General features: G+C 34.5%; 1 protein-coding gene across 1 annotated transcript in view; it reads left to right on the top strand.

The window, feature by feature from the left end:
- The first annotated feature begins 1,922 nt into the window (after positions 1–1,922).
- The window catches only part of LOC113060092 (serine/threonine-protein kinase ULK4), a 199,219-nt gene continuing 188,022 nt past the window's right edge, over positions 1,923–13,119 (top strand). The window contains exons 1-14 of the mRNA XM_026228913.1: positions 1,923–2,172; positions 2,274–2,411; positions 2,520–2,619; positions 3,002–3,141; positions 3,372–3,540; positions 3,660–3,761; positions 3,861–3,944; positions 4,028–4,103; positions 4,451–4,555; positions 9,951–10,048; positions 10,638–10,707; positions 10,934–11,000; positions 12,110–12,217; positions 12,363–12,423. Coding sequence (XP_026084698.1) covers positions 2,274–2,411; positions 2,520–2,619; positions 3,002–3,141; positions 3,372–3,540; positions 3,660–3,761; positions 3,861–3,944; positions 4,028–4,103; positions 4,451–4,555; positions 9,951–10,048; positions 10,638–10,707; positions 10,934–11,000; positions 12,110–12,217; positions 12,363–12,423 — 1,318 coding nt within the window. The 5' untranslated portion in view covers positions 1,923–2,172. The remainder of the gene's footprint in view (positions 2,173–2,273; positions 2,412–2,519; positions 2,620–3,001; positions 3,142–3,371; positions 3,541–3,659; positions 3,762–3,860; positions 3,945–4,027; positions 4,104–4,450; positions 4,556–9,950; positions 10,049–10,637; positions 10,708–10,933; positions 11,001–12,109; positions 12,218–12,362; positions 12,424–13,119) is intronic.

Raw genomic sequence — 13,119 nt, 5'->3', positions numbered from 1 at the left:
ACACTGCATTAAATTTGATCTTTAGACTAGATTTAGATACAGATTAGATTTTAAATTCAATACTGGATTTTAGAACAGTTTTACTGTATGTAACACCAGCACTTTATAAGTAACTCTTATTAAATTACCTAAAAATGAGCAGTAATCCCTTAATTTACTTTTTAAGTGGATAAGTAATTTAATTACAGTAAAATGGCAGTGAGACTATGAAACAACACTGCAGCTGTCGACATGATAATTCAGTGGAATTTATACAATATGACATCAGATGATTTCGGATCACTGACTTGCAAATAAACTTTTCACCTCAAAGTTTCACCTCTTATGTTTCATCATGTTTATTTTTGCATGGGCAGTAACCCTGTCCTCTTGATGGACACACGCCTTGTGTGATATCATCGCCAAAATAGTGGGACCAGGGTAAGTTATCATTTTTTTCCACTACATTAAATTTTAGTCTCAGGAGTGCATGTCTTCCATCTGATGAGGCTCAATATATTCTTAAAAATAGAATTTAAAAGTATAGACAAATGGAGGACAGGTATTGCTCCTTATTTACTCGAAAGGTCAAGTATGGTCTCAGTTTCACCATGGGTTGCTGTAACATGAATGGAATCAAATCTTAAAAGTAGGAAATAAATTAGAATCTTGTAATCAGATTCATGGGTTATACTGTGAGCTTATTAAACGCTTGCTTAAGTTTGTAGTTTGGCTTGCCAAGTAATATGCTTCACCACTAAGAGGGAATACATAATACATAAAATAAGGCATAAAGTTAAGGATGTGCCAAAAACCCTAAATGAGCCGGTTTCAAAAAGCCCCTTGGCTTGGCCATAGGTTAGTCAAGTTCAGGTCAGCTGTCTAGCTAGGCAGCTCACTACATTTTGGGACACAGGCAGGAGGTATAGGTTATTAGGAAGCCTTAATGCAACAGTGTTGGTCATTTGCAATACTAAACATATTTATCAAAGGCGATGCGGGTGTTTGTGTAGCTATAAGGATGTATGATGTCTTACCATAAAATGAAGGGTGTCCTTTAAGCAAAAATAAATAGTCCAGATTGGATGCAGGTTTACTTGAAAAGTTTTTTCCCCACAAAACCTCCTTATTAAAGCAAATTATTCGGGCGGTTTAACTGACAAACTTTTTACGACGTAGTTGACATTATTTCGTAAAAATCCGAAAACAAAGCCAGTGATCTCCGGCTCCCTTTGAATAGACCTGCTGCTGTATTAAAGTTAGTAGCACAGCGATCCTGTCAAGTTTGATATCTCTGTTTTTAGGAGATCTGAAGATCTGTAATTCACCTCAACGAAGCTCTGGGCGCAAGAAGGACGAATAAAGATGTGCTCCTCCCAATGCTAAGGACGTTATGATGTCCAGAGTCTGAAAAGCCGGTATCACACGCTACAACACGATCTCCGCCCCAGACATTAAACAGATCTCTCTCTCTCTCTCTCTCTCTCTCTATCACACACACACACACACACACACCCTTTATGAGCGTCACGCCACTAACCCATCCTCGCTGTTGAGCTTTTTCAACTCTTTCACATGTTTAAGACAACGTTTTTGACCGTTTAATTCCAACAATAACTTAAAGAAGCAGGTATAACTAACAGGATAAGGTTAGTATTCTTGTGCGCGTGCTCCGTGGAACCTGTATCCTAAACGCAACAATGCGTCCTCTTCAGTATCCTAGCAACGAGGGACCGTCCAATAGTAGGGGTGTAGGAATGCTGCAAAATTATGAACATATGCGAAACATGCATGTGGATATTTTACATATACGTATATTTAACCATTTTGTTTTTATTTTTTAAGTAAAATACAATTTAATCATCCAATTTTAATTAAACTTGCTATTTTTAACCGGTATGAATGTATGACTGAGGTGACTTCCCCTCGTGCGAATTGGTTTCGCTTCTAATTGTGTTTCCGTTTGTCAGTTTTCTACCGCGCGCAAGGAAACTTATGCAAAAGGCAATTACGCCGTATTTAAGCCAAAAATATTGTTAGAACATTATAAAATGAACCAGGAAATGGTTAAAATATGGTGTTAATCGCTCCGTGTCTGTGATATTGAACTTTTGTAGTGTCCTTGTGGTCAGGAAGTTGTTCGTAGATAGTGCAGTAAACTAAGTCGCAGTGATCACACTCGAGTCTCTGCAGGTGTGTTTGTTTATTTGATTCCTATGCATCTAAAAACAGATTTTCAAAACTGGCATTTGTTTTGTTTAGGCTTTAATGTCCATGTTTACATCACTGCATAGATGGAGAACTTTATTTTGTATGAAGAGATCGGGAGAGGTAACAGATCGGTGGTTTATAAGGGCAGAAGGAAAGGCAGCATACATTTCGTGGCTATCATCTGCAGCGACAAATCCAAGAGACCTGAACTCACAAACCATGTGTGTAAACGTGATATTTGTTCAGCTGTTTGTTTTGTCTTCATGCACATCAAAGAGGTTGCCTCACCCTGTACTTTTTGTTTGATAAATGTCACATTATCTCCACAGGTGAGACTTGCTCACGACATTAAGCATGACAATGTGGCGTCTTTTTATGAATGGTATGAGACCAGCAACCATTTGTGGCTGGTGGTGGAGATGTGCACAGGTAAGATTCAGGATAGTGAAAATTATAGTGAAACAAATAATAATAATAATAAAATTGCTGAAACATTATATATATATATATATATATATATATATATATATATATATATATATATATATAAACAAAAATGTCTAAAACTTAAATTAAAATAAAAACAAAATATAATAATAATTAAAATATTAATAAAGCAATTAGTATCTCAATGATACCAAAGTAAAACTGGTGAGAACCTTAAAAATGTAATACATTTTTATCTGTGTACTAAGTCTGCTTTAATCCCCTGTCTTGTTTTTTTTTAGGTATTGAAATGTGTATGCTTAATGCTTCTGTTTTGGGTAATTTTGTTTGTTTTTACCTTTGTTGCAATTGCATTTTCTTCTAGGTGGATCCCTGGCAGCACTGGTTGCTCAAGATGAGTGCCTGTCTGAGGACGTAGTGCGAGAGTTTTCCATCGACCTGATGAAAGGTCTTAAATACATCCACGACTCTGGCATTGTTGTCTCGGATCTCACACCTGCAAAGGTATAAGCATCTTTCTTTTATCAACTTGTTTGTTTCTAAGTTGTTTTTTTTCTACAAGCAATCTCAAGGTTAGAAAAGTGCTATATAAGTACAATAACTACTCATTATTATTTAAACAAACACTAAGCCACATGATTGGATAATGTTCGATTTATATGCCAATAGTTGTCTTTTTTTTTAGTTTCATTTTTTTCAAACCTACAGTTGCTAATGCCCCTGTGTATTCACAGATTTTGTTGGATGGACCAGGAACTCTGAAGTACTCTAATTTCTGCCTGGCTAAAGCTCAAGGAGAAAGTCTAGAGGAGTTTTTCTCTCTTGTGATGGCAGAGGAGATGGGAGCTGGAGACAGCAAGGAGAATATTATCTCTCCGCAAAACATAAAGTACAGAATTAAAGGTCAGCTAGATTCATTACTTTCTATCAGTCTTCTATCTAAGATGATCCCGATCTTACATGAAGTAACTGCTTTTTTACTGTGCGCTTGTGTGATTTTTCATAAGATGTTGCTCTGGCAGGTTCTCCTGTGTATTGTGCTCCTGAGGTGCTGAGAGGAGCAGACACCAGTGTCTGCAGTGACCTGTGGGCTTTAGGCTGCATCCTATATGAGATGTTCACAGGTTACTCATTTTATCTTAATCCACAGCTGTTGCCTTAGCAAAATGCGTTCTGGTCAGATTCATTTTTAATTCTGTCTCATTGCCTTTTTTGTTTCCTAGGAAAACCACCCTTTGTCTCTGAGAGTATGACTGGTCTAGTTGATCTCATTTTAAATGAAGGTCCTCCACCCCTAAGACAAAAAGGTCTGACACCTCAACTGAAAGATAATGTTTTAAGTGTTCCTTTTATTAAAAATTTAATGACATACTTTTTTTTTCTTTTTAAGAACCTGCTTTTTCACAGCCCAGTCCAGAGTTTGAGAACCTAGTAATGAGTTTACTTCAGAAAGACCCCATGAAAAGGTAAAACATTTATATTACTCCCTCTTCTTAGAGTTAAGTTTTAATCCAATCATTTTTCTTGATTTTAGTCAGGAGACTGCTATTTCGTTTTCTGAATGATAATAATTTATTTTCATATTATTTATATGAACATGAGATACACAGAACAATGATAGACACCAAATAATCTTTTCAGCTCTTTAATTTCAAATAAATTATGCAATTCATAGTCTCAGACTTTTGCTCGTAGACCATGAATGATGTGACCTGCAATGAAAGCATTTATTCCTTCCACACCATTGAACCTGTCACATTACATTAGCGCTGTAGCTTCATCTGTGGATCTCCTATATTAATGTCATTTGTAGGTTAAGCTGGGACACTTTATTATCACACCCGTTCTGGAGGGAAGCATTTTCAGAGACCTACATCACTTTGGAAAAAGAGCAAGACGGTGTCTCATCAATGTCCAGGTATATCTGACAGATTTCTAAATATCAGTTTTGGTGCTCTTGACCTTGTTCTGTTGAGAGTTACAGTGTGGCCCATGCCAAAAGCCCTTAAAGAGTCTGGTGTTTGTATACAGTAAGTCTCTATAGATCATCTTGTGCACAGAAGCTCACAGTCTAGCTCTGATGCGGTGAGTGGGCAAACAGACCTATGGCACACTTCATGCACTGCCTGTGTGTTCAGCAAAATGCCTTACACAATAAGGCTTTGTCCCACCCTAGAAAACACAACAAATGCAGGTTATAAAATTTTTTGCACTTCTGCTACTGGGAACAGATCACGTTTCATTGTTTTGGTGTCATTTGTTTTATGACCCCAGGACAGTTATGCACATATGTTGTTAATTTTATTGCTGTTAACTAGGAAGAGGTAGAAGTTATTGATCATTTTTAAATATAGGTCAAGAAATGATGAGATTAATTTGTGTATGTGGATGTTTTAAGACATTGCAGATTGGTAATGGATGAATATAGTAAACTGATAAGCTCCAGCAGATCTGATGAAGTCTGTGAGTGTGGGGTGGCACTGACATTGGGCTGTGATTGTGTTCTGAGCTGGTGTCAGCTGCTGTGAGTGGGGCAAAACAAAGAGCATTGTTATTTGACCAGTATTCTGCATATCTAGAGAATGAAGAAGACTTGCATTTTTCATTACATTTTCTTGTTCATGTTAAGTAAATGTTGGTGGAGATAAAAAAAAAAAAAATATATATATATATATATATTTAACAATTGTTTTTAAACAAATAATAATAATTTATAATTTATGCATAATTTATATATATATATATATATATATATATATATATATATATATATATATATATATATATTTATAATTTAAAAATACACATTGTTGCAGTATCAACAATGCAAGTAGCTTCACTGAAAATGAATGTTTAGGAGTGGTTAACCATCAGTGGTTACTATGTCAAGGAGATGTCCATATGGCAGAAATGTATGGCTCTAGGATGGTAAAAATCATACAGTTTGTTAATTTCATGTATTCAAAAAGAAATGGTGAACATGATTAATGGCGTTTAAGAGTTGTGATTAAACTTATAGTAATGCAAGGAAAATTTGATAGTTCTGCATGTTGGTTCAGGGATGGCATGTGCTAAACCATTTAGGGCCTTATAAGTAGCAATATTTTGTAACTGATATATTACTTAATAGGTAGCCAGTGTACAGATTGTAAATTTGAGGTAATATGGTCATATTTTCCTGACGTGGTAAATACTCTACATAGATTGGCGACGTTTCTAAGATGGAAAATTTTATGTTTTTGTTACATGTGAAATATGATTGTCAAAAGACAATTTGCTGTTTGATATACCACCCAAGTTAGGAAGTCACAGTACATACTTCTAGATGCAAATTGTGAAGAGATTCTGTGTACAGTTTCTTGGTCCAATAAGTAATATCTCTGTCTTATCTGAATTTATTTGGAGAAATGTATTGGTCATCCAAACTTTTACATCTTTAACCCGCTATCTTAGCTTCGATAATTCATTAGCTTCATCTGGTCTTGTTAAAGTGTGAAATGTTGTAATGTAGTTGAGTGTCATCAGCATAACAATGGAAATTAATATTTTCTGATAATATTCCCAAGTGGAAACATGCTTTACTGTCATTAATTGGTAAAGTGGTAATGGTCGGATAGGTATGATCTAAACCTTCTTAAAGCCTGTCCCTGAATACCTATATAGTTTTGTAATCGATCTGTGAGTATGTCATAATCTATAGTGTTGAACGCAGCACTAAGATCAAGTAAAACTGTGCAGATTCTGTGCTATGATGGAACCTGAAACCTGACTGAAATTATTCACAGGTATCTTGTGGTTGCTTAATTAGGGGCATTATAACCGCCAGCTTGAAGGGATGTGACCTAGAGATAATGATAAGTTAATAATATGAGATGCTCAGCCTTGGCAGCTTTTAGAGGGCTGAATAAATGAGCTTTCCATTGATGGTTTGTATGGTTTGTTAGGATAGGACAATATTTAGCCGTGATACAACTACTTGAAAATCTGGAATCTGAGGATGCAAAAAAAAAATTAAATACTGAGAAAATATTACTTCACTACCTTTGAAGTAATGCTCTCACACTCTCCCTCTTGTTTGCTGTCGTTGTAAACGGTTCAGTCTAATATGGATAGAAGTCTGTTTAATAATCAGAATGGTTAAACAAAGGAATTAATGTATACAGAAAGTATTATAATAATTGCTTTTATATTATTAGTAATAGAAAGGCAAACATTATATGCTGTGCAATAATCATGCTGTCTAATCAGCATCTTGATATGGCACACCTGTGAGGTGGATGGATTATTTCGGCAAAGGAGAAGTGCTCACTAACACAGATTTAGACAGATTTGTGAACAATATTTGAGAGAAAGAGGCTTTTTGTGTACATAGAAAAAGTCTTAGCTCTTTGAGTTCAGTTCATGAAAAATGTGAGTAAAAACAAAAGTGCTGAGATTATAATTTTGTTTAGTATAGTTAATGAAGCCCAATTGCCACCTACGGGCTTATTATGTGAAGTGTAGGCTGGCAAAATGGTGACATGAAAGGACTTTATTATATTACCATTTTTGATAATTATTCAGCATTAGTGTCTTATGGTCATCAAACCTACATTTATTTGATCAGAAATACAGAAAAAAATTAATATTGTAAAATATTATCACAATTTAAAATAAAGTATTTAATAAACTTAAATATACTTATTTCTGTGATGCAAAGCTGAAATTTCAGCATCATTACTCCAGTCTTCAGTGCATGATCCTTCAGAAATCATTCTAATATGCTGATTTGTTATGTTGGAAACAGTTGTGCTTTAAATTTATATTTATTTATTTTTGGAACAATAATAAATATTTTTTGGGGTTCATTGATAAATAAAAAGTTAAAAAGAACAGCATTTATTAAAAATTATAGTTTTTAGTATAGTACAGTTTTCTAACAATATCAATCTTTACTATCACAGTTTCTATCAATTTAACAAATCCTTCCTAAATAAAAACAAATTTCTTTACAAAAAAAGAAAAAAAAAAACTGATTAGTGTATATTGTTACAAAAGTTACAAAATATATCAAACTTTTTATTCATCAAAGAATTGCAGGTTTCCAACATTGATTATCGGCATGGCATAAATATATATTTTGGAAAGTATATTAATATAATATACTTTGTTATAATATATTATAATTTTTGATCAAATAAATGCAGGTTTGATGACCATAAATTACTTCTCACAAAAAGAAAATAGCAATATAGCCAATCTTTTAACCTATGTTTACATTTTTTTTGTTTTTTAACATTGCCCCTATTTAATATTTGAGCCCCTGCCACTGAGGAACTCTCTGCATGTCCCTGATATGGGGTGACCCTAAATAGTCGACGATTCAATGCTTCGATTCGAGGAGCCTGATTCGACTACCAATCTAAAAGTCGAATATTCGCAGGCTGTTATGATTGACATTCTGACTATATGGGGGAGCTCAAATGTCTTGCGGTTTTCTCCCAATAAGTTAATATGCAGCCTATTATAATAAAGCCAGGAATAAGAATCTGAAAATAAAGAAGCTTCAAATTAATATTTTAAAGTGCGTGAATAAATCCAACCACCCTTAGATTTATGTTTCACTTTCTATAATCTGTGACCGACAGAGGAGCATCTTGGCGGCAGGGATTTAAAACTTTATCAAGACTCAAACTGACACAGGCAGAGACTGGATTTTTTTTAACAGTAGGGTACAAGTGATTTCAAAACATTTATATGTATATATATCATGGATATATTATTTACTTATAAGATGCATTTGGTTTGAGTCATGCGTTTCATTGTAGTACTACAGTGATATCTCTTCAGTGCATAGCACGAGCAGGTCAAACTACAATGCAGAATATAAATAACTATGACTGGGACTGTTATATACATACTACTATAATGAGAAGACCATTATATTAAAAAGCTATGAACTTTTTTTAGTTTAGCTGCCATGTTTCTGCACATTGTTTCATGAAGAACGCGTCCACAAAAGGAATTCAGAGCTGCACAGACATGTTAATTTGCAATTGGGCTTTTTTGCAGATAGCCTTTAAGTCTTAATGTTATGTGGTATAAATAACAAAGCGTATTCTACATGAAATTATTAGTTTAATCCCATTGATTAAAAACTTGCTATCAAATGCTCACTCTACTGGTCATCTTCAGCGCGAGCAGCTAAAAACAGAAATGCTGACATATATATATATATCTGACAGTGTAACATTTTGCAGAAATACTTTAAATGAGTTAAACCTGTGTCTTGTTTTCTAAGAAACACTGAAAATATCTCTGTATATTGTTGCAACACCACTGCCTCGACCAATCCAACGGCTTATGCTTCTAACTGTAACTTGGTGGAGTGGACTCATTAAGACCAACATAGTCAGTTGGTTTAAGCCAGGTTTCAGTCAAGCAGAATACCTCAAACCTGTTATCTGTGGTCATTTCCTTTACAATAACTGCTTTGGGTAAGAGTGATCTGATTTTCAGGAGGCCAGGCTTAAAAAAAATATTTAGCCTTTTTCTGGTTTAATCACAATCAGATTTTTTTTTCTAGATAACTGCATTTAATTTTTACCTCATAATTACTTTTATAAATGTATATGTTTATTTACAAAATGTAATGTATTTTGATAATAATAAAGAAAAAAAATGCAGTTCTTTTGAACATTTTATTCATCATAGAATCCTGAAATAACAAACAGTTGAGCAGCAAATCAACATATTAGAACGTTTTCTGAAGGATCATGTGGCACTGAAGACTAAAGACAATTATTGCTGCTGAAAAGTCAGCTTTGCCATCATAGGGGTATTTTTAATACAACATCCATTCATAACAAAACACAAAAACGACAACAGACATCCTCTATATAACCCAGTACCTTAGAAAAAGATTATTCCAAACTTTTAAGTTTTAAGCTGACAGTTTATATAGCAGTGATATTTTTTATTAGCGATGACCTAGAAAACGTTAAATACAACTGAAAGTATATTGCACTGCATTTAGTGGTTTTATTAAAAGAAAAAAATTCACCATACAGGATGATTTTCATTACTGTATTGTGATAGTGAGTATATGATTGTTCCCCCACATCATATTATTGAGAATCATATTATACTGAATTGTTTAAAAAAAAATAATGCCACAAATATATATTTGTTTCTTTTTAATTCTGGAGGTGAAATATGATCCATACATTTATAATGATATGTCCTGTATGCTGTTGTTGGGTCTAGTGTGTTCTCTAATTGATTGTGTGTGTGTGTGTGTGTGTGTGTGTGTGTGTCTGTGTGTGTGTTTTCAGCCTGCATTTGGCCCCTGTGTCCTCTCAGATAACCAAGAAAGCACAGACAGCACCTGCTGACCCAGCCAGCCCAAACCTCAGCAAGTCCTTCACATTAGGTAATGCAGCAGACATGAGAGTCAGCACGTCCTGCCCCACTGCTACTCTCCGTGTGCCCTCAAAGGGCCTGTGGATTTCATGCTTATGCTCTGTGCATGTGTGGTCGGCAAGCACGTACACATGTGTGAGCCTGTGTGCTCATGTTCAGTTTGCATTGCTGTACAAATTATATTTACGTTCAGTAATAAATCACACACACATCCGTACACTCAAGACTTAGATTGGTTCTGGTTAATATCTCAGTTACATATGATCAAAGGGGAATACAGTAAATGACCGAAGAGTGAGCTTATGTAACTGTGAATCAACTGAAACACTCATGTACTTTACATCATGTTGAAACTTAATCTGTCAAAATGGGCTTCATTCAGAACAGTAGAATAAAAAAAATACATAAATACAAAGTACATTCTTTAACCATCCTGTTTTATAGATGTTAAAAGTGTTACATACCTATTAAATAGCCTGAACTGGGTCTTAATCTGTTTTTTCTAGATTTTAGGCATACATAGTTCCCGTTCTTCATTTATAGCAGTACATTATTTTCATATTGAGATTTTTTTCTTTTGTGATGTTTTCCTATCATAGATAATGTGATAGAGTTTAGACCAAAGTCTGCGCTGGACATTGACACCAGAGAGGCCATTTTCCTCCTCAGGTACCTCAACTCACTCTCCAGTGTCTTCATTTATATATCTTTGATTTCACACTCATCTAAAACACTTTAATATAAAACATAATTTAAACACACACACACACACACACACACACACATCTATGTGTTTTTCAATTATATAGGTGTCCACATACTTGTATGTATAGTGTGATTTGTCATGAGGGTGTTCCAGCATATTTCAGTAGTTTTCGTATCTCTGATTAAACAGCTCCAGACCAACCCCCAGAACAAGCAATACAGCTCGAGAGACAGAAGAAAAAGGCTCTGAAATTCAAGTGAGTTCACAAACAAACCCATACAGTCATCCCAAAAACCTGTATCACGGTAAAACGGTAAAAACAGTAAAACGGTATCATTTTCATTCCATATTACATAGTGGCATCTGCATAACAATGATTCTAGCTCCGTTCAAAACTAACTTCACTATTCTAAGACAAATTGACAATAGTCTCACTGTAATTTATAGTAACCGCAGGTGTATTTTATCACATCAACATTTCCCACTAACAGAAAGTGTCCAAATACATATTTCAATCCTAACAAACTCCAAAACTACAAACATGCCCAAAAAGTCCAAAGAGAACCAACAAAACATCACAGTTGGCCATTAATTAATTCCTTATGCTTGTTCAACCTTTAATGTCAGGCTTGCTAGTGGTAATGTTTACAAAGCTCTATTGTTAAACCACAGCACCATCTACTGGATATATTCAACATTACAATCTGCTACTACCTCATTTTTAACCCTTTAAGGGCCCCTACACAGTGTTCACAATCTCTAGGTAATCTCTGCAGGAAAGGGGACCTCTAGGGCCGGAGTTGAGAAGCCCTGAAATAGAATATTCACTTAGTTTATGAAAATAAATGTAATTTGCTTATATGCATATTATCAGTTATCACATTGCAAAATTGTTTATTTTTATGATATATAACCCAACAGATATTTAATTTAGCACTTTTAAATAAGTCAATTTAAATAAATAATAACTATATGTATGTAAATGCACTTGGATGTACTATATACACAAACATATTCATACCCAAGCGATTAAACTTCTCAGGATGTTCAGAATGAACACATTTTGTCAGGTGAAGTGAACTTCAATGGATACCCCTTGCTTAGCAAAAAGGGAGCAGTGAACACTGTGTAGGGCCTCTGCCAATCGAAACACAGGTCTTCAGAACTTAGTTTAGACTCTAATTAAATGCACATGAACTAAGTAGAGCAGGCAGATGAACTGGAGAAGGTTGGAGCTAATTTCTGTTGGAAGGTATCGCTCCGGGAGCATGATTGGATAAAATTGCTCTGAAATGATTGCTCACAGTGGTGTAGGTTCTGCTGAATTATGACACCAGTGTTAAATGTTGTCTGTGTGCTCCGTAGGAATCCAGTGTTATGGTGGAGGAGCAGAGTGACATGAACGCCTGTATTAAACCCCTTCTATTCACAGACAGTGACCTTACAGTGACTCCCATCATGGATAACCCGAAGGTAAAGAGAACTTTACCTTTTTGAATGAGGATTTGAACACAATGCCCTGTCTGAGAGACTTGCTGTCTAAACTGTACGTCCTTATTCTGGTGTAAATATGACAGTGTTCTAACCAGCACTGATGTTATTTTGCTCTCTGTTTTAGATTTTAAAGGCTTCTCCAGTTCGTTTTGACCCCAAAACGCTTTGTGTACCAGCACACTCAGGTAAATTGGAAGATCTAGGTTTTTTTGATCACCTAAAAGGATTTTATTTAAAAAAAAAAATCATGAATTTTACTGATCTAGTTTTGACGTTATGAATATTTAATGCTTAAATTTAGGTTAATTTAGGTCTGTTTCTCACACAAAGCTATAAAGCCTACTCTAATTATTTTGTAGGCAAATTTCTAAGGTGTCTGAATTATCAACATGATCAAAACTTTGCTTTATAACTTGCTGTACACAATCAACTACGTCTGCTGTTGTCTTATAGTTTATAATTTTTTTAAGGTACCAAAAAGCCTTTTAGTATAATATTAAAAATGTCCCCCTCTAAGTTATGCTACACACATTTTTGCTGTGAACTCTTTACTGAATTTTATATGGTAAATGTAAGAATAACCTTGGTATTATTGGTAATATTTCAAGATGAACCATTAGGGGAATTAAATATCTTGGGGTTACTTGGTTATCTACAGTGTACAATATGTGCATATTTATGTATGCATGCATGTATTAATTAATTAATTAATGTTTGAATTTATTAATGAAAAAATCTTGTTAAAATGTAAATTGCTCTATTATCTTTTTATTGCATTGCATTTTGTGATTTGCCTAAAAAAAAGAAAAAAAAAACCTTTTAAATATCTGCATTCTTTTAAATATCACATTACTGATATATATTATTGGGTACAGAGTGAC

The sequence above is a fragment of the Carassius auratus genome, chromosome 41, assembly GCF_003368295.1.
Source record: "Carassius auratus strain Wakin chromosome 41, ASM336829v1, whole genome shotgun sequence".
Classification (NCBI taxonomy): domain Eukaryota; kingdom Metazoa; phylum Chordata; class Actinopteri; order Cypriniformes; family Cyprinidae; genus Carassius; species Carassius auratus.
Note: the sequence above shows the minus strand (reverse complement) of the source record. Positions and strands in the feature narration are given on the sequence as shown.